The sequence below is a fragment of the Balaenoptera physalus genome (assembly GCF_965194825.1).
Source record: "Balaenoptera physalus genome assembly, chromosome: 16".
In the NCBI taxonomy this organism is placed as follows: Eukaryota; Metazoa; Chordata; class Mammalia; order Artiodactyla; family Balaenopteridae; genus Balaenoptera; species Balaenoptera physalus.
In genome coordinates this window covers 15,258,831-15,284,163 of record NC_138898.1, presented here as the reverse complement: position 1 = coordinate 15,284,163, position 25,333 = coordinate 15,258,831, and the positions used below count along the sequence as shown (strand labels likewise).

General features: G+C 50.2%; 3 protein-coding genes across 3 annotated transcripts in view; all 3 read left to right on the top strand.

Moving 5' to 3' along the window:
• The window catches only part of SYS1 (SYS1 golgi trafficking protein), a 33,523-nt gene extending 29,206 nt beyond the window's left edge, over positions 1–4,317 (top strand). The window contains exon 4 of the mRNA XM_082430401.1: positions 4,182–4,317. Within this exon, the coding sequence (XP_082286527.1) occupies positions 4,182–4,188 (7 nt within the window). The 3' untranslated portion in view covers positions 4,189–4,317. The remainder of the gene's footprint in view (positions 1–4,181) is intronic.
• On the top strand, positions 4,190–6,473 carry DBNDD2 (dysbindin domain containing 2; the record flags this gene model as incomplete). Its single annotated transcript, XM_082430309.1, has 3 exons — positions 4,190–4,328; positions 4,520–4,657; positions 5,802–6,473. 3 exons carry the CDS (start codon positions 4,190–4,192, stop codon positions 6,005–6,007), a joined length of 483 nt encoding a protein of 160 aa, XP_082286435.1. The 3' UTR covers positions 6,008–6,473.
• Positions 6,474–12,545: 6,072 nt separating this feature from the next.
• On the top strand, positions 12,546–24,476 carry PIGT (phosphatidylinositol glycan anchor biosynthesis class T). The gene is made up of 12 exons (XM_082430214.1): positions 12,546–12,785; positions 13,338–13,515; positions 15,302–15,429; positions 15,732–15,832; positions 15,987–16,073; positions 16,587–16,674; positions 16,783–16,880; positions 16,984–17,149; positions 17,821–18,021; positions 22,619–22,784; positions 22,901–22,984; positions 23,654–24,476. The coding sequence occupies exons 1-12, from the start codon at positions 12,599–12,601 to the stop codon at positions 23,904–23,906; spliced, it is 1,737 nt and encodes a 578-aa protein (XP_082286340.1). The 5' UTR covers positions 12,546–12,598; the 3' UTR covers positions 23,907–24,476.
• The last annotated feature ends 857 nt before the right edge of the window (positions 24,477–25,333 follow it).

Below are 25,333 nucleotides of genomic sequence, written 5' to 3'. Positions count from 1 at the left end.
ATACCTTCCAGCTTAGCCCTGTGAATTATTTCTAACTTGGATGCTTTTTCCCCTTCCACCCTTGTATGTGGCAAATATCTGGCAAAGGGACAGAGAGGTTCCTGATCTGTCACCATCTTGGGGACGGCTCAAAATAATCCATGCAGTCTTGTTCCCAGGGATACGCCTGAAAAGGGGGGAGGTGACTTTGGGAGCTGAGCTCTCATCCACTGTACTTTTGACTTGGCCTCATTCCTCTGTGCTAGAAAACGGGACCAAGTATCTACTCCATCCATTAATGAGGAATAAGAATCAGACTGGCCAAAACATTTCTCGGAAGATGAAAACTGCAACGGGATAAAAGCAGAGCAGGCTGGGAGCCATGGTTATAAGCACAGTCTCTGGAAGCAGCCTACTTGGGTTTGAATTTCTGCTCCATCACTTAGTTGCTGTAAGGCCTTGGACAAGTTCCTTCACCTCTCTATATCTCAGTTTCTGTATCTGTAAAATGGAAGTAAAAATAGTATTTACCTCACAGGATTATTAAGAGGATTAAAAGAGTTAATACATGCAAAGCACTTAGAACAGTGACAGGCACATAATAAGCTCTGTAGAAGGTTAGAGCCTACTTTCTATAATTTCAGAAATTCGTGGAAGAAAGCAGTTTCCTCCCTTTCTCAGAACCGATTACAGTCCAAACAACTAGTGTTTATTGTTTATTGAGCATCTCCAGAGTGCCCAAGTCCTGTACTAAGCATTTTATATGAATTATCTCTTAGGAGGAGGGGATTAATTATTCCTACCTAATAGGCAAAGAAATCAAGGATCAGAGAAATTGTTTACACAGCTGGCTAGACACCAGAGCTAGGTTTACCACCCAAGAGGGCCTGACTCCCAGGTCTGTGCTCCTAACCACTGCACTTTTTGCCTCCCACAAACTGGTTTCCTTGCTTGTAAAATAATGGGAAAGCTGCTTGCTGTACTTATCTCACAGGATTGTTTAGGGATCTCAGTAACAATAGACGAGGCAGAGCTTTAGGTATTTGTACTGAGTGCTGGTCCCCTGACAGGGAAGCCTGAATATGTCCGGACTTTTCACACCTCTGTCCCTCTGTACATGCCCTTCCCCCTCTTCTCTGCTTGTTGAACTCATTTCTTTAAGACTCAGCTCAGATATCAGCACCCGGATTTCATTCTAACAAAGGAGGGATTTAAGCAGGGGTGGCACATCGGACCTGCGGTTTTGAAATGACTGATGTGGGGTTCCGTGGTTAGCACTCTCGATTCTACAGTGACGACTAACTGCTGTGGGGATGGAGTGCAGCAGGACCAGAGTACAAGAAAACCAGAGAGAAGGTTTCCGTAGGAGCCAAGGGAGAGATGGTGGTGGAAACGGAGAGGAACGGTGGATTGGAAAGATATTTAGGAAAGAGAATCGACAGTTAATGGAGATGTGTTTTAATGTGGGCAGCGAAGGACAGGGAGATGCCAAGGTTGACTCCTAGTTTCCGGCTTGCTCGCGGATGTTTGTTGAATGAACGATCGAGTGACCCCACGGCAGAAGCATCTCCGACAGACGCCCCCCACCCCCCCACCCCGCGGTTTCTGGAGCTACGTACGGGCACAGGGTGGAAGGGAGGAGGAGGAGAATGAGCACAGAGCCTCGGTCCAGGAGACTTCTGGCCCTGGTCTGAGCCAGGAGCCACTGCGAGAGGGGCAAGCGTTTCCCCTCTGGGTCCACAGTTTCCGCTTCGCTCCTCCACCCCCGCCAGCCGGGACGCGCAGCGCCCCTCTTGGCACCCCGGAGGAGTTGGCTCCCCGCCGGCGTCCACCCCCCAACCCGCCCCGTCCCCGCGCCCACCCCGCCCAGTGCGCTGGAAGGCTGGACGGCAGCCCTGTCCATCCCGGAGCCGGGAACCGGGGGCTGCGGGGTGAGTCCCAGGGTCAGGGGGCCTCCGCCGCAGTGCACCTGCCCTGATGGGCGGCAGCGAGTCCCCAGCCCCTCTGACCCTGCATACGCCTTTTCGAGAGGTGCGCGCCTAAGTGTGCCGAGCCTGGCCGAGGGTGCTGGGCAGTCCGGGTGCCGGCGCGTGGAGCTTGCGTCGGGGCTGCACGGGAGTCGGGGAGCAGCCGGGCGCAGGGGCCGAGAGCCCGCGTATCCCCGCTGCGGGCCCACGCGGGCGGGCGGGGCGCAGCAAGTGTATGGGAGCGCGCGGAGCCGGGCGGAGCGCCGAGGGGCCCGACGGGTCGCGGGGAGGAGGGATGCGAGCCGGGAACTTTTTGCCCGCCCTGGAACTACGAACGATCGCGCCCGCAGGGGCTCCTTGCGGCCGCCGGGCGACCGGCAGAAGCGTGTGTGCCCGCCGCCTCCCCTCCCCCACTTCCGCCTCCCGCCTCTTCCTCGTTCCCGGCTCCCAGGGCCCGTCGGTCCCGGGGGAGACCCGGAGGCGCAGCCCCACCCCGGCCGGCGCGGCCCGCTACCACGCCCCCGCCGCCGTCGCGCCGGAGCGGACAGCCTGAGTCAGCGGGGGCTCTGGGCGCGGCAGGTAGGGGCTCCGCCGGGCGGGCGCAGGTGCAGCGGGAGGCCGGGGGGACCGGAGCGCGAGCGGAACGGCCGGGGGACCCCTCCGCCTTCCCCCCCTTCCCCCGCGGTCGCGGCGTGTCCCCTTTTAGGGAATTCTTTCGCTCTCGCTGACTCCGGTGCGGGTGGGGCAGGACGAAGAGGGAGCGCTCCATTCCCCTGGCCGGGCCCCTGGCCGCCTCCGACCCCCCAGATCTCTTCAGCTCTCTCCACCCCTCTCCCCTGCACCTTCAGTTATGTAAACAACCCCCTTCCTCTCCCCGGCGCTTAGCTCCGCACCTCCCCAGGGGGCAGCCCTCCAGTTTCCTGAGGTTGATGGGGTGAGGGGGAAAGAGAGGGGGCGTCCCGGCGCCCGTGGTCCCCTCCAGCTCCCCGACCCTCTTTGTCGCCCTTCCCCGCCCGCAGACAGCCCCAGAGGCCCTGGGTATTTTTAGTATTGTGACCTGGGCGGCAGCGCTAAGAGCCTTTCCCAGGAATCGGCGTCAGCGCCTCCCTCCTCCGCTGCCAGCCCCGGCCACATGGTCTCCCCACACTTCCTTGGCCCTGCCTGGCCCACTTGGGTTTGGGTCTCTCGCGGCCCACCCCAGCGCCGGTGCAGCTGGCCAGGGTCTCGGATATGCCGAGTCCAGATGAGGGGGGGAAGGCAGTAGGCGGAGGATGATGATCTGGTCCTCAAGCTTGATACTCCCTTGCCTCGGGTGATGGGCTCAGGAAGGGAATGGAGCGAATCCGAGTGAATGGTGTTCTGGAAAGCTCTGAGCACTGGGGGCCAGAAGGCCTGGTCTGAATTGCACCCTTCTGATTGCTACTCGATGCCTAGTGGGGAGATCAGACAGTGAGAAGTGTCAGAGGAGAGGAGCTCAAATAAAGAGCTGTGGGGGGCAGAGAAGAGATGATGTCCTCTAAATAGCACGAGGACCAGAGCTCTCCGTTTTCCAGAGCACCTTCACCGGCTGTGTCTTGTGCTGGAGGCAGGTAGGAGGATGATGCCATTTTCAGATGCGGAGACTGAGGCTGGAAAGATGACTTCCTTAGGGACAGAGCCAAGTCCAGAAGTCAAGTCTGTGACTAAAGAGCAGGGTTTGGAGGGGATGCTGGTGGTGGTGGTGGCGGGGTGTGTGTGTGTGTGCGTGTGTGTGTGTGTAGAGAGGGAGAGTAGGGGAGGGGGTACTTTAGCTTTCGTCTGGGTTTTGAAGAATGGCCAGGAACCAGAGCTGTAGCCTGGAGGAGGGGACCTTCCTCTCTGTCCTCTTCCCCAGCCTTCTGAGGAGAGGCTGGGTCCATTAAGTGGAAAAAGTGCCTCCCCCATTTGAGCTGAACCAGCCCTTCCAACCCCTCTGCGAAGGGCATGATACTGAGACTTGGCCATTGACTGTGTTCCCTGAATACAGAGGAGCCTCTTTTGCTGTGCCTGGAACTGGCATCCCCTTTGTAGAGCTAGGGTCAGCCCCGCCTCTGCGTGAGACTTGAAGTTTGTGGTAATGGACTTTGTTTTAGGAAAGGGGAGGAGGTAGTCAAGTCCAGAGGCCCCAGTGCTGGGATGCTGGCTGCAGGGGGGCTCCCCAAGCCCAGGCCCCCACGGAATCCCCTCTCAACTTCATAGCTGTACTTGCTCTTCCAGGAGCTGACATGGACCCAAATCCTCGGGCAGCCCTGGAGCGCCAGCAGCTCCGCCTTCGGGAGCGGCAGAAATTCTTTGAGGACATTTTACAGCCTGAGACAGAGTTTGTCTTCCCCCTGTCCCACCTGCATCTCGAGTCGCACAGACGTAAGTTCTGAGTCCTGGGGAGAGGGACTAGGGTGGGGCAGGGAGGAAGTCCTATAGGTCCTGAATCTTGGTACCTCCCCCCTGGTTTTCTTGGCCCTCTAAACGTCTATCTCCAGACCTGACATATGTCTCTGAACATCCTATCAGCTCTGGCCTGGCTCCTCCTGACTTGCCCCCTTCTTGATCTGCAGCCCCCATAGGTAGTATCTCATCTATGGAGGTGAATGTGGACACACTTGAGCAAGTGGAATTTATCGACCTTGGGGATCAGGATGGAGCTGACGTGTTCTTGCCTTGCGAAGATCCTCCACTGACCCCCCAGACGTCTGGTATGCCCCTCTACTTTGGGCACTTGGGCACCGGTTAGCCAGAGCCGGATGTCAGGGCTCTGAAGTGAGGTTGCAAGGCTGGACTGGGGAAGTATGCATGTAGGGGCTGGGAGTGGGCGTTTCCACCCATGAAATAGCTGTCTGTTCTGATTTTAGGGAAGTTGACCTTGAGGGAAGCTGGGTTACAGATTCCTAATCCAAAACTCTAGGAAGGCCCAACCCCCTTAGCCTTTGTCAATTTTATATTTGTGAAATTAATGTAGTTAATTAACATAATTAAAATAACATAAAAGTATAATTTTTATATTAGACAACTTAAGCAGTTTTAGTCATCTTAATATTAATCTTTATTTAGCACTTTATTAGGTTTCTAATACGGTGCTAAGGTATTTTACATATATTATCTCAGTCCTTACAATGTCCTATTAGGGCAGGTGGGATTATTCCCATCTTATAAAGAAGGACATTAGAGGGACTTCCCTGGTGGTCCAGTGGTCAAGACTCCAAGCTTCCAATGCAAGGGGCTTGCGTTCGATCCCTGGTCAGGAAACTAAGTTCCCACATGGCATGCGGCCAAAAAAAAAAAAAAAAAATATATATATATATATATATATATATATATATATATATATATATAAAAGAGGGACATTAGACTCAGAGAAATTGTTGCCACATAGCCAGAAAGTGGAAAAGCTGGATTCGAACCAGAGCTATCTGACTCCAAAGCCCACATTCTTAACCTATAAGATAGATATTCTCTTACTTAAAACTGCTATTTATTGGTGGTCTATGTGCCAGACAGTTTATGAGCATTCACAGATTTCATCCTCAAAACCCTCTGGAATGTCGGGGTCCCTTTTTTATAGAGGAGGGGCAGAGTCCTTGAGAGGGAAAGTGACTTGCCCAAAGCTACTCAGTAGCAAGGAAGTGACGTAGGTAGAATTTGAACTCTTGACTTGATTGACCTGACTCTAGAGCCCAGATGTGGTGCAGTGAAGTGGAAGGAACTGGGAGTCAGGAGCCTGGCCGCGTGACTGGTCAAGTCCCTGCTCCCCTCTGGGCCTCAGTGTCTCCTGGCCAGAGCACCTCTAAGAGTCCTCTGAAGCCCTGTTCGTGGCGCTGACGGGCTCTTCTCTCTGGGCAGGGGTGGACGACCGTCCCGAGGAGCCGAACCTGCCAATGCCCACGGCAGACAGGACCACATCCCGCACTTCCTCCTCGTCCTCTGGCTCCTCCACCAATCCGCACAGCCCGGATGTCAGTGACGGCGGAGCAGACACGCCCTTGGCACAGTCTGACGAGGAGGAGGATGGGGGAGATGGCGGGGCAGAGCCTGGAGCCTGCAGCTAGCAGTGGGCCCCCACCTACAGACTGATTGAGCTGCCTATTCTCCACTTGAGACCCCAGGCCCAGCCAGAGCGCTTCGGAGAAGACCAGACTCGTTACCTGCAGTAGGCACCAGAGGGAGGAAAGGATGGTGGGTGGTGTACCTTTCTGGGAATTAACCCGCTCCTGCTTTACTGCTAACCTTTCCCTGCTGCAACCTCCCTGGCAGGTTTTGGCTTACTCCTGAGGTAGGGCCTGCAAGTGAGGAGGTGGAAGATGAGATAGGACAAGATGCCACTGCTTTTCTTAGCACTCTTCCCTCCTCCAAACTATCCTGCAGTCTCCTGATAGAGTCTCCTAAACCAGTGTCTCTAAATGGACGTGAACTCCTTAACACTCCCAGTGAGATGGTACTCCAGCCATCCTGCTTCCTTACATCCTTTTTGGAACAGGGCACGGTATGAATAATAAACAGATAATAATATGCCAACCATTCCACTTCATCTTTTCACATTGTACAGATATCAAACCCAATACATTTCTTTAGCTCTCTAACCAATACCATATTCCCATGACTCATTTACTCCATTTATTCAAGAAGTAGTTATTTGGAATTAGCTGCAGATTTGGAATACAGTTTTGAACAAGACAGGCTGCCTGCCTTCATGGAGGAGAAAGTCAAGTAAACACCACAGTTCACAGCATAATAAGTAGCATGCTGAGGAACTGTTCTGTTACCAGAAAATGGGCATCTTAACCTAGCTTTGATGGTCGTTGAAGAGCTGATTTTTTTTTTTTTTAATTTTTTAATTTAATTTAATTTTAGTTTTATTTATTTATTTATGGCTGTGTTGGGTCTTCGTTTCTGTGCGAGGGCTTTCTCTAATTGCGGCAAGTGGGGGCCACTCTTCATCGCGGTGCGCGGGCCTCTTACTATCGCGGCCTCTCTTGTTGCGGAGCACAAGCTCCAGACGCGCAGGCTCAGTAATTGTGGCTCACGGGCCTAGTTGCTCCGCGGCATGTGGGATCTTCCCAGACCAGGGCTCGAACCCGTGTCCCCTGCATTGGCAGGCAGATTCTCAACCACTGCGCCACCAGGGAAGCCCTGAAGAGCTGATTTTTAAGCTGGGATGCAGAGGATGAGTAGGAGTTAGCCAGGTGGGGCTGTAACCCAGGCAGAAAGAGCAGCTTGGGAAGACTTTAAATGGAGAGAAAAGTCCTGAGGAACTGAAAAACATTCAGCTTGACTGAATTGTTGAATTTGAGCAGATGAAGGGAGAGGTAAGATTGACAAAGGTCAGGTCATGAAATGCTTTGAAGCCTGTATCAAGTTTCAGTTTGCTAGTAAAATATCAGTGACTTAAGATATAAATTTGGTTTCCTCATATAAAAGAAGTCCAAAGTGCAGGGCTATATGGTCGTTCCACAGTTATTGGACACCAAGGTCCTTCTTGGCTCTTTTTGCTTAGCCATCTAAGGCCCATGGCTGGAATTCTCATTGATACCTCATGGCTAAAATGGCTGTTGAAGCCCCAGCCATCATGTCTCTGAAGCTGGTAGAAAGCAGGAGAAGAAATTAAGGATGGGCAAAAAAAGGCACGGCCTGCTGCCTAGTCCCACTTCGACAAGCATTTTTGGAAGTGCTAACCAATAGCGTCCACTTACATCTCATTGGCCAGAACTTGGTAACCTGAGGGATGTTTCATTTACAGATGTTTTATAGACATAGGGACACAACATTATCTAGAAGAAAGGAAATTCTGGCGTTTGGAAAGACAATAACCTTTCAAGTTTCAATTACCAATGCGTCTGATTCCTATACTTCCTGTCAAACCTCTCAGAACCACCCTGGCTGCTGCAGAGGCTGGGGTAGTCCTTTGGTAGGGCACCCTGCTGTCTTGATAAAATCAGGGTTATGTTACTGACAAACGAGGACAGCAGTCATTGGGTAGATAACTAGCGGTTTACACGTTACGACTTTGAACTTTATTGGGAGTAATGAAGGATTGCAAGTGGTTGATGTTGCTTGTTAAAAAGATAATTTTTTATCTTTTTAACAATTCTGGCTGCAGTGTAGTGTAATTCTGACTGCAGTGTAGAGAACATACTGGAAGAGGACAGGCTCCAGACAGACATAACGCAGTAATCCGGGCAAGAGACAACGGTGGCCTAGAAGATAGTGGTGATGATTAGCTTAACTGGGTTGAGGCAGGGTATGAACAAATAAATGACATTCATTCAATAAATATTAAATGTCAGTGTTTAACATGTGTAAGACACTGATCTTGGCCTTGGGAATGTGGTAGTGGCACAAAAAAAAAAGACCCCATCCTGCTCTTACGGAGTTCAGGGTCTACTGGGGGCCCAAATGTAAAACTGCAACTAGGACTAGTGCTGGGAAGGAGTTAATAGCCTATTAAGAGAGGTCACGAGGTGTTTGCCTGGAGGAAGTGGTTTTGAGCTGAGATCTGAAGGTGGAGTAGGAGTAGTTTAGGGGGAGAATGGCTGCAAGGACTCCTGGTAGAGATGTCCTGATTGGAGGGGACCAGAGTGGATGCCTGGAAACCAGGAGATGATTGCAGCCATCTAGATAAAAATGGAACAGGGTGGAGGAGGTGGGGGGGGGTTGTAGAAAAGTGGAAGGAATGGAGAGATATTGGGGAGGCAAATTTCAAAATATTTTCATAGGTGGATGTGAGAGAGGAAGGGCTCAAGGGTGCCATCCTTGCTTCTGCCTTGTGCGGCAGGATGATTTGGAGGGTTCTTCATCCAGATGGGGAGTTTAGGAGAGCACCAGGTTTGGGGAAGAGGCCATAAATTGGGTTTTGGACATGTTGAGTTCGAGTTGCTTTTGCGACCAAGAGGACATTTTGGGTAGGCACTTGGACCCATGAGAGTGGAATTTAGATCAGAGGATTGGGCTGGAAAATCAATAGGTGAGTTATCAGTGCATAGGAGGTAAGTGTAGGTATGGGTGCAAGTGAGCTTGCCCAGGGAGAGACTGGAATAAAAGGAGGGTTATAGGACCTAGCCTTAAGGAACATCAAGTCATTTTTCATATTAGAAAAAATAAATCATTCCACCTCCCTTCATACATCAAACCATCCATGGAATCAGTGACCTTCGGCCTAAATCCCAAAGCTCTTTGTACCAACCAGGCTGAGTGACAGGGGTGCAGTCTTCCCAATAGCCACATTTTGCTTCCACCCCTGTAGGAGGCCATTGTAAGTGACAGTTCTTAAGTGCTTTTCCTAGCACTACTGAAAAACTTGTGGGAGTTCTGTGTTCCTTTTGTCTAAAAGTGTCTGTGTCCAAGTTGAGATCATCCACTAAGCTGGGCCAGGGCCCAGCCTCATGTTAAATTTTGTGGTTTTTCTGGGTTGCCGATGACTTTGCTGCACACAGAAGACATGGTCTCTGTCCTGTTGTTCTTTGTCCCTTCCTTTGGAGTAGCGAGGCTCAGCCTCCTGTCTGACTGCGGCTGAGCCTTCTCCTGGGGTGCACCCCATAATATCCACAGCTCAGCTCTGAGGGCTTCTCAGCTCCTGGGATCTCCCCATTCTCCTCCAAGGCGAATGATGGGAAGCTAGCCTAGCTTGGTTGCTGTCAGCATGTCAACAACCCCAGGCACACAATGCTAAGATCTGTGGGGTCTGGGGCAGGGAGCCTGTCCGGGGAGAGGGATCTGCAGCCCTCTGGAGAGGTGGAATTGTTTGTGAGCCTACAGGGAGCCTCCAGTTCAGCTGCTATGAGCCCCAGCCCTGCCTGGGAAAATCTAGGGTCAGCTGAGACCCCAGGACCACTTCCTGTTTGGACAATGACCTCTTCTTCTGCCAAACCACAGGGGCTTGGCTGGCCTTCAGAGCCAGAGCCAGCACCTCCAGCTGACTGTTTTATTTGAGGCCACACAGGGCCCTTGGAGATGGGGGATGATTTGGCTCCAACTCCGAGGCAAGCAGCCCAGCTTTCAGTCTCCAAGCCACAGTGTGGTGTCTTCTGTCCATTGCATAGACTTGTCATAGACTCTGGAGAGGAGGGAAGAAGACAAACTCCTCCTGTAGAATCCTGTGCTGTGGAGGAAATAGGAGGGACCACATCTCAGGGGAAGATTCCCAAGACGGCTCACACTGTAGCAGTCCCCAGGAGTGCACTGAACTTGATACCGTGAATAGTATGGCGGTGTGGGGACAACATGGAACGGTGTTATGATGTTGTCTTGTTTGTTCATTCAAACATTACTGAGCCCCCACTATGTGCTAGCCTCCTTGCTTACGCAACAGAAACTCTAAGGTGGCCAAGAGCTTTTCCACGAAGAGACCTGGCCACAGATAATGGAACTATAACGTGGGCTGTAGCACACTAGAGAGGAAGAAGGCAAGTCTTCTCTGGGGGTGGCTGGGTTTTGAGCGATAGGGACAGGCAATTTCAAAAGGAAACAAAGCATAGAAGTACAAGGTAATCATAATCATAATAGCAACTCCCTTAAAAAATTTGTTTTTGAAGTTGATAGTGTGGACTTGAGTTCTGGCTCCATCACTCACTGTGATCTTAGGCAATTATCTCAGTTTCTGTACTCAGTTTACTCATCTGTAAGATGGAGATAATAGTGCCTGCCTCATAGAGCTCTTTGAGTAAAGGTTAGTAGAGATTATTAAGCACTAACTACATTCCAGATTCTACATGTACCTAATTTCTGATCCTTACAACAACCTGAAAGCAGGTTTATCTGTTTTACAGAGCGGGAAGACTGGCACTCAGGTTGCTAATGCTCACATGGATTAAAGGCTGGTGTGGGGATTTGAACCCATGTCTGTCTGACATCTAAGCTCATGGCCTTCCTTCTATTCCATGTCTAGTGGGGCAGGAACACTGGATGTAAGTAGAATGAGGGCATAATGAGACAAAGACACCTTTTTGACACTTCCTCTCCAGTTGGTCAGGGCTATATCTAGGCAGACCTGGCAGACACCAAATTTCTGGTTCTTCAGAGCCAGATGGTTGTCAGTTTTACCAAAAGACTGTGTACGAAATCCTTCATGAATGTGTACCCCATTGGGCAGGTGGAAAAACCAAAGCAGGAATTGCTTGGAACTCCTACAACTCAAGTCAGCACAAAAGGGGAGAGGTGGAAAAAGATTTTAACAGATCGTTCACAAAAGAAAATATATGAATGGCCAAGAAGCACATGAAAAGCTGTTCAACATCACTAGGTACCAAGGAAATGCACGTTAAAACCACAGTGAGATACTACTACAAACACACCCACGTGGCAAAAATGAAAAAGCCCCCTAAATTAAATGTTCACCAGGACGTGGAGCAATGGGGACTCTCATACATTGTTGGTACAAGTATGAAATGACACATTTTGGAGAAAGATCTAGCAGTTTCTTGTAAAATTAAACATATACCTACTCTTTGACCACTCCTAAATATTTACCTAAAAGAAATGTAAGCATATGCCTACAAAGAAACTTGTACAGCAGCCTAGCTCATAAGAACTAAAAACTTGAAAGAGCTCAGGTGTACATGGACAGGAGAGCAGGTAAACTATGGTATATTCAGACAATGTATGAATACTACACAGAAATGAAAAGACACAAACTGCTGATACATGCAAGAACATGAATGATTCTCCAAAACATTCTTCCCATGAAAGAAGCCTTTTACAAAAAAGTATACATACTATATGATGATTTCATTTATACGAAGCTCTAGAACAGATTAATCCATTTTCTGGAGAAAAATCAGAACAGTGGTTGCATCTGGAAGGCAGGGGTCACAGACATTGACTGGCAAGGGGCATTAGCCAACTTTCAGGGATTTTCCAAACATATCTTGACAAGAGTTACACGGGTGTATCCATTTGTTGAACTCAATGAATGTGCACTTCAGAGTTGAGCATTTCATTGTTTGTAAATTTTACACCAAAAGAAAAATGTAAACAACTATTGAACTCTAGTTAATGATATGCATGCTGAACTATTTAAGGGGAAGTGTTCTTATGTCTGAAATTTCTTTGAAATGCATCAGAACATAAGATGAATTGGGGGAGATAGAGGCTGATATGTGATAAAACCAGTGCAGTAACATGTTAATAGTGGAATCTAGGTGATGGGGATACAGATGTTCATTGTAACAGGTATTCATCCTTTCAACTTTGTTGTATGTTTGAAATTTTTCATAATAAAAGGGTGAGTTATTTGAGGGTTTTGCAGGAAAGTTCTTGGCTAGGCTTAGGACAGGGCAAATAGAGACACGAAGCTAAGGGAGACAGGAGCCCAGCAGTGTGACCTTGCAAAAGTAATAACATTTTTCAGTCTGTTTCTTCAACTATCACGGAGGCACACTGGCGGCAGGTATCATTAAAAACTTTGTCGTGGGGAAGGGGGAATCCTCAATCCAGGTCCCAGCCACGCCACGTGCCCACTGCCCTTTGTGCCCTATCAGCACCCCTTTACACCCAGCAGCCCTTCAAAGGCCTATCCTGGCAGTCGCAGTGATAACCGCACCCCGGCTTCCGGGACGGCACCGGAAGTCGCTTCTCAGACGCTCTTTCTATTGGAGGCCGGCCTTCCGCGGAGGCGGGGCCATTGGGAGGCGGAAACAGCCGCAGGTATGGCGGCGGCAGCGCCGCTTTGTCTGCTGGTGCTGCTGCTTCTCGGGCCGGGCGTCTGGGGCCAGACAGAGCCCCCACGCGACAGCCTGCGGGAGGAGCTCGTCATCACCCCGCTGCCTTCTGGGGACGTAGCCGCCACATTCCAGTTCCGCACGCGCTGGGATTCGGAGCTGCAGCGGGAAGAAGGTGAGAAGAGGACACTGACGGGAGAAAGATATCTGTGGCACCTGCTGGGAGTGGGGTGGAGGCTAGTCTTGGGGGCGAGGACTGATCCCTGGGTGAGGTTCTGGTCCCTGGGCTTGGGGCCTGACAAAGATGGTCCTTGGAGAAGGATGGGATAGTTTTTGAAGAATCCCATTATATCAGTGAAGAAACTGAGCCCCAGAGAGGGGCAGTGACTCTTCCTGACTTCTAGACCAGTGCTCTCTCCGCAGCTCCAGGCTGCCACTCTAAACCTTTAGTTAAAACCCTCTGTTGACAACAGTGATGATGATGCTATTGACGGTTACGGTTTATCCTGGGTGGTGGGCACGGTGATAAGTTCTGTGAACGGTTTCAAGGAAGAAATTGGAGGTATAGAGAGGTAAGGCACCTGTCCAAGATCACATCGCTTGTAAGTGACTGAGTCTGGTCAGGAATTTAGATTCCTCTGACCCCAGAACTGGGGTGTATTGTTTCTTTGGGGTGGCTGAGAACCCTCCCTCCGGGATCATCACTCACCTGCTCCTCCTTCTCCAGTATCTCATTATAGGCTCTTCCCCAAAGCACTGGGGCAGTTGATCTCCAAGTATTCTCTACGGGAGCTGCACCTGTCGTTAACCCAAGGCTTCTGGAGGACTCGATACTGGGGGACACCCTTCTTGCAGGCCCCATCAGGTGCAGAGCTGTGGGCCTGGTTCCAAGACACCGTCACTGAGTGAGTGCCCACCTTGAGGCCTGTGGCAGGCCGTGGTGGGAACGTGGCAGGGCAGGTGTTGTCCTCCTGCTACTGCCCTTGGGGGCAGCAGTTCCATGGGGGTAAATATGGCATTGGAAGTAAGAAATATTATGACTTAGTGGCATTCTTTACTTTGTTGAATATACTTCCTTCCCCTAATACTTCCAGACCTGAGGTAGCGTAGGCGTATATCTACAGAGGCAGATAACAAATATCTGAAGCTTACTTGGATGTAAGGCAGTAGGAAGCTGTGGCAAACTGGTTAGCCTTTTAAAAGACATTCATTCACATAATAATAATAATAACAACAAAATGCCACAAGGGCCAGACAAAATATATGTGGGCTAGAATTGGCCTACAAGACACCAGATCTCTGTATGAGAAGAATTGCTTTTATTTGGGGAGGAGTGGGTTAGGTACTGCGGTTGGACCACAGTATCCTCTTAATCCGACTATGGGAAATCAGTAGCACGTGTATGATTAAAAAAATAAAAAATTGGAGTCAGAATAGGGAGTGATGGGGGCTGTGGCAGAGCTTGGGAGGACAGCTGCCACTCAGCTCCTATGTATTGTTGCCACGTGGGAATAGGGGCCTACTGTCGTCAGATACTCTCATTTTTGAAGAGTTACCAGCAATCTGGATTTTAATGTGAAAATTGGCAAGGTTAAATATCAGCAAGTAATTAAAAAATTTAAGAAATGCCACATGGGTTAATGTTGTGCACGTCGAATGAAACATGGCTATGGTTTGGGTAGAGCTTTCAGGCTTCCAGTTTGCAATCTTTATTTGAGGCCTAAGGATTGGAGCAATTGGAAAGCTCTGGACAGAGGACTATTGAAAACCCCCCAGGACGGCTCTAAGGTGATGTCAAATGAGGAGCAAACCCCACAGTAGCCAAGGCTTCCTCTCTTGTCTGAACCCTGGCTTCTTTGCCTTTTATCCCAACTGCTCTGCTATCACTGTCTCCCCTCATAATTGCCTATCATATGGAAGTGAGGTTCACAATTCTAGTTTTATTCTGTTATTAGTAGAAAGAGCAAATCTGTTTTGGTATTTCTCTAAGAAAAAAATCTAATTTAATTTGATGTTTCTGTGGGGTCCTAGAATGCTTGTTTTCCCTTGCTCAGTGAGCCTCTGTAGATGTAAGACTTCCCACCCTGAGGGTAGAACCAGGACTCACCCAGGGTATTCACAGGGAAGTATGTCGTTTTGCCCAGCTGAGCACACCTCAGGGTGGATCAGTGAGCTGATCTCAGCCTCTGGCGTGTGGGGCATTTTGCAAAGCATTGTGGGAGGTACGTGGGTGACCCAGACTTGCTCCCTGTCCTCAGGTTGCTCACAGCCTAGTTGAGGAGAAAAGATGCTTAGGACGAGGTGCTGTTGCCACCCAGCCATTTCCCAGGAGGATCCTGGTGAGAGGCTCGGATGGTCAGAACTGCAGCAGCCCAGAAGGAGGCTGTGGTTGAGGAGGGCGGGAAGGCTTCCTGGAGGAGGGAGCCTCTTCGAAGGGGAGCAGAGAGGAGTGAGGAGGGCATTACCAGGCGGGAGGAGGAACCACCCAAGCAGAGGCCTCTGGGGATGCAGGGGTGTCCAGAGGGGAGTGAGGAAGAAGGGGCTGATTGGGGAGACCCAGGAAGCAGGCCGAGCGGGGCAGTTACGGCTCCAGCAGCTGGCTGGCCTCGTGGCTTGGCAGCCAGCTGCAGGCTCTGAGGGAGGAAGCAGACGCAGCCCCGGGACAGTGAGCGGGTCTGTGTCTCTGCTTAGCGTGGATGAGTCCTGGAAGGAGCTCAGTAACGTCCTCTCGGGGATCTTCTGCGCCTCTCTCAACTTCATCGACTCCACCAACACAGTCACGCCCAGCGCCTCCTTCAAACCCCTGGGGCTGGCCAATGGTGAGACAGCCTCCGCGGCCCCTTCCTTCTTCCTGTTCCTCCTACCCAAGCCTTTGCCTCCTTTCCCCTCTGCTTCCTTCTTCCTCAGCAGGGCCAGGTCATAAATGCCCTGGGTGTGCAGGCCCCAGAGGAAGGTTTCCCGAGACTCTGCTGTCTCCGCACTGCCTTCTCCCAAAGGGAAGAGGGTGTCATCCCCGCTTCCCCCCGATCTGACACTGTTAGGGCGGTGGTGCTAGAGAGTATGTGTGGGTCCTGAGGAGGGGCGCCCCAAGGGCCTCTGCAGACAGGCTTCCGTCTCTCAGGCACGGATCACTCCTTCCTGCGCTACGCGGTGCTGCCTCGGGAGGTCGTCTGCACTGAGAACCTCACCCCGTGGAAGAAGCTCTTGCCCTGCAGTTCCAAGGTGAGGCCAGAGGGGCCTAAATGTAGGTGGGAGCCCCAGAGAGTGGATGGAGTCGGCAGATGCCCCCTCACTGCCTGACAGATAACCTCGGCCCCACGCCCGGCTGCCCTGCCGTGCGGGGCACTGACCTGTCCTCTCTTGCCACCTCCTCCAGGCAGGCCTCTCCGTGCTGCTGAAGGCCGATCGCCTGTTCCACACGAGCTACCACTCCCAGGCAGTGCATATCCGCCCTGTTTGCAGAGTAAGTCACGGGGAACAGGTGATGGGGGCCATCCAGGGGCTCTGAGAGAAGGTGCAGGTAAAGCACATAGCCCAGTGTCTACCAAGGGCTGAGCCAGTAGTCAGTGGGAGATGTGATGATGGTGATTCAGGGCACTGGCCACGCACCAAGGAAACCGAGTGGTTGCCTGGCAAGCGTTCACTCAGTCTTTGTCGTGGTTAAGAGTGATAGCCGTGTGGGTGCAGCTGCTGGCTCAGCCACTCACCAGCTCACTTGACCTTGAGTGAGTTATTTTATTTCCCTGGTTTTCTCATCTGTCAAATGAGAATAACAGTACTATCAGTTCCTCTGGTTGTCGGCAATGGTTCATCCCAGTGATGCGCATAAAGCTGCTGGCACAGGGGCAAGTGCTCGGTAGTGGATGGTAGCAAATTGATGGATGGGGAGGTACAGAATAGACAAGGGATTGAATCTGGGGCTGTGTGGCTGGGGGAATGGCAGGTCCTCACTGCTGCCTTCTGGCCCTCGTGGTAGGATGCACGCTGTGCCAGCATCTCCTGGGAGCTGAGGCAGACCCTTTCCGTTGTATTTGATGCCTTCGTCACGGGGCAGGGGAAGCAAGGTAAGCTACCTTGGCATCCCATCTCCGCCCACCCACTGCCAGCCCCACCCCATCTACGCGGAGCAGGCCTAGTCTCGCCCCTGCTCAACCCCTCTCTCTGCTCCTCAGACTGGTCCCTCTTCCGGATGTTCTCCCGAACCCTCACAGAGCCCTGCCCCCTGGCTTCGGAGAGCCGAGTCTATGTGGACGTCACCAACTATAGCCAGGTACTAAGACTAAGGCCTCCAGCCACACACATCGCCCCCCACCCAGCCCCCAAGGCCAGCCTGCCCCTCCGCTCGCTTCTCAGCCCTGCCGTTGTGTCCCCAGGACAATGAGACATTGGAGGTGTACCCGCCCCCGCTCACCATGTACCAGGATGTCGTCCTGGGCACCCGGAAGACCTATGCCGTCTACGACCTGCTGGACACGGCCGTGATCAACAACTCGCGCAGCCTCAACCTGCAGCTCAAGTGGAAGAGACCCCCAGGGAATGGTGGGTGGGAGGTGGGCGGCTGCAGCCCCCATAAGCTACAGAGGGTTCAGCTCGTGGGGGAGACTCACAGTCCTGCCTCTTCACCACGAGGTAACAGGCTTGTGTTTAGACCCAGAACTCTTGAGTCAGACGTCCTGGTTCTAACTCCACCTCTTCTAAGCTCTCTGCCCTTGGCAGGTTCCTAACCTTACTGCCTCGTCTTGAAAGCGGGGACAGTAATACCTAGCGGATCAGATGAGGTAATTAATGGAAAACATGGAGGTCATTCATTCAGTCAACAAAATTTTTTTTGAAGACAGAAGTGCCCTGCTTTCGAGCAACATTAACATCTGATAGTTGAAGCAAGCATCAAACAATTGCGATTATGTTCAGTGTTACCAAGGAAAAGTGTGGAATGTTGTGAGGAGCACTTGGTTTGGGTTGGAAGGGGCACAGAGCTCGGCCTATATAAGTACTTAGTAAATATTAGTAATTCTGTTCTCATTGCTGTGGGTTGGGGGAGACAGGGATGGTTCCAGAATGCAGGTTTCCCAGTTCTGATGGCGAAGCATTACCCCCTCCCCTCCCTGGCTTTGAGACTCTGAACCTGGCCCAGGGAGTGAAGGTGGGGAGTGACGCTTTTTTTTTTTTTAAAGGAGTGGTTAATTAACTGTTGACTTTTCTCTGAGCAGAGGCCCCACCCACGCCCTTCCTGTACGCCCAGCGGTACGTGAGCGGCTACGGGCTGCACAACGGGGAGCTGAGCACGCTGCTGTATAACACCCACCCGTACCGGGCCTTCCCCGTGCTGTTGCTGGACACCGTGCCCTGGTACCTGCGGCTGTACGTGCACACCCTCACCATCACCTCCAAGGGCAAGGAGAACAAACCAAGTGAGTGCCGAGTCCCGAACCAGCCCCCCACCTCCCCTCCAGGTCCCCCAAAGCCTCAGTTCTCAGCGTCATTCCGGAAGTGCCTCGGCAGTCTACAGAGGCATCACGAGTTAGGAATAGTTTGAGAAATGGAAAGGGTAACCTCACCAATGCCAGATCTGGAAGTATTTATAAAGCCAAAAGAGTTAAACCACATAGTTCTGGTGACTCTTAATAGGACTTGCAGGAGTTTCCATATCTTTTTCATTTGCTTCCTCCTGCTTCCTGGTGCTCTGGGCACATGTTTTTGTTTTCTGATGAGTCATAGGCTCTTTCAGGTGGAGAAAGCGTTAGCAAGAAAAACAGAGTACTGGAAACAAAGAAGATAACAGCTGGAGTAGATGGTTTTGCTTCCTCGGGTGGGGTAAAGAGGTGTGATTTTTAAAATTTGTTTTTATTTTCTATTATTTTTCTAAGGAGGAGTTAATATTTACTGAGTGCTTTCTAAGAGATGCAAGGCATAGCACAAAAGCACTTGTTTTCCTTTGGAGTGGAGGGAGACTAGTAATACAGAAGAAGACTTCCTAGGAAGAGGTTACAGCACATCCCAAACAGCTAGACTTACAATCTTCTCTAAACCCCTCTGTTGTTTCCCATATTTTCAAGCCTGTGGTTAATAGTTATACTTATTTTCAGCCCCACTACCTGTACCACCTTCAAAATCTCTACTTCGAACATCCTATGTATTTCGTAGGTTTTTCGTTTTTTTTTTTTTTTTTTTTTTAAACTTTCACTCTGGAAAATTTCGAACACATACCCAAATACAATAGTGTAATGAACCCCCATGTACCCATTATCCAGCCTCAGCAGTCTCCAGATTCATATCCTATTTTTTGTTTGTTGTTGTTGTTGATGTCTTTCTTCCAGTTTTATTGAGATATAATTGACATATAACACATTATAAGTTCAAGGTGTTCAGCATACTCATTTGACTTACATCCGTCACGAAATGATGACCACAGTAAGTTTAGTGAACATCCACCATCTTGTACAGATACAAAATTAAAGAAATAGAAAAAAAATTGTTTTTTCATTGTGTTGAGAACTCTTAGGATTTACTCATAACAGCTTTCATACATAATGTACAACAGTGCCTATTATATTTATCATGTGGTACATGACATCCCTAATTCTTATCTTAGAACTGGAAGATTGTGCCTTTTGACTGCCTTCGTCCAATTCCCCTTCCCCCTACCCCTCACCTCTAGTAACCACAAATCTGATCTCTTTTTCTATGAGTTCGTTTCTTTCTTTCTTTCTTTCTTTATTTGGCTGCAGCGGGTCTTAGTTGCGGCACGCGGGATCTTTGTTGCCGTGTGCGAGATCTTCGTTGCCGCATGCAGGATCTTTAGTTGCGGCATGCGAACTCTTAGTTGCGGCATGTGGGATCTAGTTCCCTGACCAGGGATGGAACCCAGGGCCCCTGCATTGGGAGCACAGAGCCTTAGCCACTGGACCACCAGGGAAGTCCCCTTTTTTGTTTATTTTTGAAGTATAATTGACCTATAACACTATGTTAGTTCCTGGTGCATAACATAGTGATTCAGTGTTTCTGTACATTTCAAAATGACCGTCATGATGAGTCTAGTTACCATCTGTCACCATACAAATATTATACGTAGTTTGACTATATTCCCCACACTGTGCATTTCATACCTGTGATTCATTTATTTTGCTACTGAAAATTTGTACCTCTTACTCTCCCTCACCTATTTCTCTCCTCCCCCCAATCCCCTCCAGCCTCTGGCAACCACCTGTTTGTTCTCTGTATCTCTGACTGTTTCTGTTTGGTTATGTTCGTTCATTTGTTTTTGTTTTTTAGAGTCCACATATAAGTGACATCATACAGTATTTGTCTTTGTCTGATTTATCTCACTTAGCATAAGATCCTCTAGGTCCTTCCATGTTGTTGCAAATGTCAAGATTTCCTTCTTTTTTATGGCTAATATTCCATTGCTTATATGTACCACATCTTCTTTATCCATTCGTCTATCGATGGGCACGTATGTTGTTTCCATATCTTGGCTATTGTGAATAATGCTTCAGTAAATGTTGGGGTGCATATCTTTTTGAATTAATGTTTTCATTTTCTTCAGATAAATACCCAGGAGTGGAATTGCTGGATTGTATGGTAGTTCTATTTTTAATTTTTTGAGGACTCTCCCTGCTGTTTTCCATAGTGGCTACACCAATTTACGTTCCCAGCGCAGTGCACCGGGGTTCCCTTTTCTCCACGTACTCACCAACACTTGTCATTTGTTGTCGTTTTTTTTTTTTTTTTTTTTGTCTGTGTTGGGTCTTTGTTGCTGCGCGCGGGCTTTTCTCTAGTTGTGTAAGTGGGGGCTACTCTTCGTTGCGGTGCGCGGGCTTCTCATTGTGGTGGCTTCTCTTGTTGCGGAGCACATGGGCTCTAGGCATATGGGCTTCAGTAGTTGTCACACGCAGGCTCAGTAGTTGTGGTTCGCGGGCTCTAGAGCACAGGCTCAGTAGTTGTGGTGCACGGGTTTAGTTGCTCTGCAGCATGTGGGATCCTCCTGGACCAGGGCTCGAACCCGTGTCCCCTGCATTGGCAGGCGGATTCTTAGCCACTGTGCCACCAGGGAAGTCCCTATTTGTTGTCTTTTTGATGATAGCCATTGTGACAGGTGTGAGGTGATAATCTCATTGTGGTTTTGATTTGCATTTCCCTGATGATCAGTGATGTTGAACATTTTTTTGTGTGCCTGTTGGCCATCTGTATGTCTTCTTTGGAAAAATGTCTATTCAGGTCCTCTGCCCAGTTTGTAATTTTTGTTTTTCTTTGACGTTGAGTTGTATGTGTTCTTTGTATAGTTTGCATGTTAACCCCGTGTCGGATACATCGTTTGCAAATACCTTTCCCATTCAGTAGGCTGTCTTTTCATTTTGTTGATAGTTTCCTTTGCTGTGCAAAAGCTTTTTAGTTTAATGGAACCCCATTTGTTTATTTTTGCTTTTGTTTTCCTTGCCCGAGGAGACATACCCCCCAGAATATTGCTAGGTCAAAGAGCATACTGCCTATGTTTTCTTCTAGAAGTTTTATCATTTCAGGTTTTACATGTAAGCCTTTAATCCATTTTGAGTTTATTTTTGTATATGGTGTGAGAAAGTAGTCCAGTTTGATTCTTTTGCATGTAGCTATCTGGTTTTACCAATACCATTTATTGAAGGGGCTGTCTTTTCCTCATTGTATATCCTTGCCTCCTTTGTCATAGATTAATTGCCCATATAAGTGTGGGTTCATTTCTGAGCTCTCTATTCTGTTCCACAGCTTCCCGTCATTTTTGTTTCATCTCTTCCTTTATTTATTTATTTTTTGGTTTGGTTATGTTTCTGCTGAAGTATCTTAAATTCTAGACATTGTATCAATTCACCTTTAAATACTAAAGTACACAAATATATAATCTATCATTGTCACTCCTGTTTCCCAGTGTTCTTGAAAATAATTTTATAGTTGGCTTGTTTGAATTGGACCAAAATAACCTCGTCACATTACATTTGCTTGATATGCTCTTAAGTTTCTCTCCCTCTCTTTTTTAAAGTAATAGACTTTATTTTTTTAGAGCAGTTTTAGGTTTATAGAGAAGTTGAGCAGGAAGTACAGGGCTCCCGTATACACTCCCCCTCACCCCCATTTCCCTTGTTATTCACATCTTGATTGGTATGGTACTCTTAAATCTCCTTTAACCTCTAAAACAGTTCCCAGGCTTTTTTTTTTTTTACCTATTTGTTGGCAAAACTGGGTCATTTGTTGTATAGGATGTTCTACATTCTGGATTTGCCCGTGTTTAACATGTTCCTCTGTCCCTTGTGTATTCTTGAGTATCAGTGGTTAGATTTAGAAATTTGATTAGATTCAGGTCTTATATTTTTGGCAAGAAAACTTCCCAGGTGGTTCTGTGGACTCCCTGTCACATCACGTGAGGCACCTGATGTCTGGTGACCCAGTTTTCATGATGTGAAGATGGATTAGGTTGAACACGTCCTGGGATGGCTGCCCTGGAAACATCTTTTCCCTTTTCTGCGATCCTCCTCCCTCCTGTGAGCCTGCCTGGCTTCTGTGATCCAAAACCCTCCTTCTAGGCACCGCGATCCAGGCCCCAGGGCCTTGAGAGGTAGGGATGAGAGGTGCAGGTAGTCTGAGCCCAGGAAAGAGCTATGGGTGGGATTTCCCCTGGTGGCGCAGTGGTTAAGAATCCACCTGCCAATGCAGGGGACATGGGTTCGAACCCTGGTCCGGGAAGATCCCACATGCCACGGAGCAACTAAGCCCGTGCACCACAACTACTGAGCCTGCGCTCTAGAGCCCACGAGCCACAACTACTGAAGCCCGTGCGCCTAGAGCCCATGCTCCGCAATAAGAGAAGCCACCACAATGAGAAGGCTACGCACCGCAACGAAGAGTAGCCCCCACTCGCCCCAACTAGAGAAAGCCCGCGCGCAGCAACAAAGACCCAACGCAGCCATAAATAAATAAATAAATAAATAAATAAAATTAAAAACAAAAAAAGAGCTATGGGTGGCCCCTACCTGTCCCCAGGTTACATCCACTACCAGCCTGCCCAGGACCGGATGCAGCCCCACCTCCTGGAGATGCTGATTCAGCTACCGGCCAGCTCGGTCACCAAGGTCTCCATCCAGTTTGAGCGGGCGCTGCTTAAGTGGACTGAGTACACCCCAGATCCCAACCACGGCTTCTATGTCAGGTGGGCTCCCCCGACCTGCTGCCCCCACCCTCCTGACCCACCCTCTCTGCCACTTACCCTTGACGGAGGAGCCGTGAGGAACACGGCTCACAGAATATCTGTCTGCTTCTCTGCAGCCCATCTGTCCTCAGTGCCCTTGTGCCCAGCGAGGTGGCCGCCCAACCCGTGGACTGGGAAGAGAGTCCCCTCTTCAACACCCTGTAAGTGTGACCTCAGCCGCTGGGCGTCTGGGTGACACCAGCACAGAGGGTCAGGTTCCTGCGGGGTGGGCTAGATGCTGCCTCTTCCAAAGTAATGAGTAGGTTCACTGAGTCCTAATTAAAATCCTAGTGGTCGCTAATATTTGTACAGTCTTTATGGAATGATCCTAAAGAGCTTCTAGGAGAATCAACAGGTGAGAAGCGCACTATGTATAGCCCAAGTTTACTCATTATTTCTCTTAACAAATATTTAATTGAGCGCTTATCAGATGCCAGGTACTTCAGAGAGCACCATGTGTACCACAGTAAACAAAACAGACTTGCCCCTGCCCTTCTCGTGCTCAGTCTAGAGGGGAGCTGCTGGGGTCACTGGGGAGTAATCTGGCGGGTAATTCAGGAAGGCTGCTTTGAGGAGGTGGCCTCTGGCTGAGACCAGAAGGCTAAGGAAGAGGCAGCCAAGCGAAGGCAGGGTCCCTTCCCTCTCCCTCAGCACACCGGAGCTGCTCTCCCGTGATCAGATTTCTGTGTTGAGCTTTACAAGGCTTTGAGGCTAAGAAGGCTTTGAAAACCCTTACTGCCGAGACTGGCCCGGTGCGGCCCGAGGAGGGGGTGGCGAGACGGCGCGGGGCAGCAGCGGGTCCAGCCTCACCTCTCCCTCCCAACCCCCAGCTTCCCAGTCTCCGACAGCTCCAGCTACTTCGTGCGGCTCTACACGGAGCCACTGCTGGTGAACCTGCCCACGCCAGACTTCAGCATGCCCTACAACGTCATCTGCCTCACGTGCACAGTGGTGGCCGTGTGCTACGGCTCCTTCTACAACCTCCTCACCCGAACCTTCCAGATTGAGGAGCCCAGCAAGGGCGGCCTGGCCAAGCGGCTGGCCAACCTCATCCGGCGCGCCCGAGGCGTTCCCCCGCTCTGAGGCGCGCCCTCCTCACAGCCGGGCTGCTCTTTCTCTCCGAGGTGGGCGGTGACTGACCCTCCAAGGCTCTCTCTGCCGCTTGCCCTCCCCCGAGGCAGTTCTTGAGCCAAGCTGACCCCTGGATTGGGCCAGGGCCTAAGAGTGGCGCTGTCAGGACAGTAGCCACGAGCCAGATGTGTGTTTGAATTGAAATTAATTTAAATCGAAAGTGTACTTCCTCAGCCGTACGAGCCCCATTTCAAGGGCTCGGTAACCGGAAGTGATCAGCAGCTGCAGTCCTGGGCAGCGTGGGCAGGTGTCGCCATCACTGCGGAAAGTTCTGTTACACGGTGGCCTGGGCAACAGGGTGTGCTGAGGAGTTCGTATCGCCCTGCGGTAGGTGGAGTTTACTGGGTGTGGAATAAAAAGTGCCTAATTCCTTGGTTCTTTGCCTCCTGTCCCTGAGGCCTGGGAAGAGCTGGGGACTAGGCCGTGTTTGCTGGGTGCCTGAGCAGGACCTCCTACCCCATCCCCTACTCCCCACCAAAGAAACAACCAACCCACCAAATAAAATTCCCTTACCTCCTCCCACCCCTGCCAGAAATTCCTTCTCGTCTCCTGCTTCCCTCCTCGCCCACCATCGTCTGACTGTAATTCCCAGAACTCCCTGGGTTTGGCTGGGAGTGTTTTATGTCAACATTTCCATGACCATGAAAATGAATCATCCTATGCCTTTTAGGAGCCCTGAGAACCAGTCCCCTATCACCAAGGGTAGGGCTGGAGAGACAGAAGAGCTCTGCGTGGTGGTTTTCCAACCAGACTGCATATTAGAATCATCTGGGGCTCTTGTGAAATAATGCAGATTCCTGGGGTCCAGACCCTATGAATTCAGTCGTTCTGGGTGTAGCCTAGCCTTCGAGTTTTTATGTTTTTATCAGGCTCCTCTGGAGCTTCTGTTGCAGGTGGTCCTTAGACCACCCACAGGCTTTGAAGCCCACCCCTGCCTACCTCTCCTGGTTGTATAACCCTGGATTCCTGTAAAACAAGTCCTTAGGCAGATGTCTGCCCTGCCCCCATCATCTGTCTCTTCTTCTGACACACTTGGCATCAACTGTATAAGCTACTTGTGGTCTGCCCCTCCCTCCCCCGGTTCTCCCATCATAGTGGTTTGGTGGATTGCCCATCAAACAGAATGCCCTGCTCCACCAACCACACGCCCCCCTCAACTGCTAGGTTCACTCTGACTGACAAAACCAGGTGAGATGTTGCTTCCTCCAGGAAGTCTTCCCTGATACACTGAGCTGCTGTGTGCCCCTCCCCTCCTTGGAGTTAGCTTTCATGTTCCTTATCGCCCTGGCTGTTACTGTCCTTTAACTTCCATTAGACTAGGAGCTTCCTGGAGGCACAGGGGCTGTCCTCCATCTGGATCTGACTGCACTCAGGACAAG

Bases quoted from the DNA above. Each gene is read 5' to 3' on its own strand.
- PIGT (XM_082430214.1), top strand. From the start codon at position 12,599: ATGGCGGCGGCAGCGCCGCTTTGTCTGCTGGTGCTGCTGCTTCTCGGG. The intron at 15,430-15,731 runs GTGAGACAGCCT...TCCGTCTCTCAG, and splicing joins ACCCCTGGGGCTGGCCAATG to GCACGGATCACTCCTTCCTG. The intron at 16,881-16,983 runs GTACTAAGACTA...TTGTGTCCCCAG, and splicing joins ACGTCACCAACTATAGCCAG to GACAATGAGACATTGGAGGT.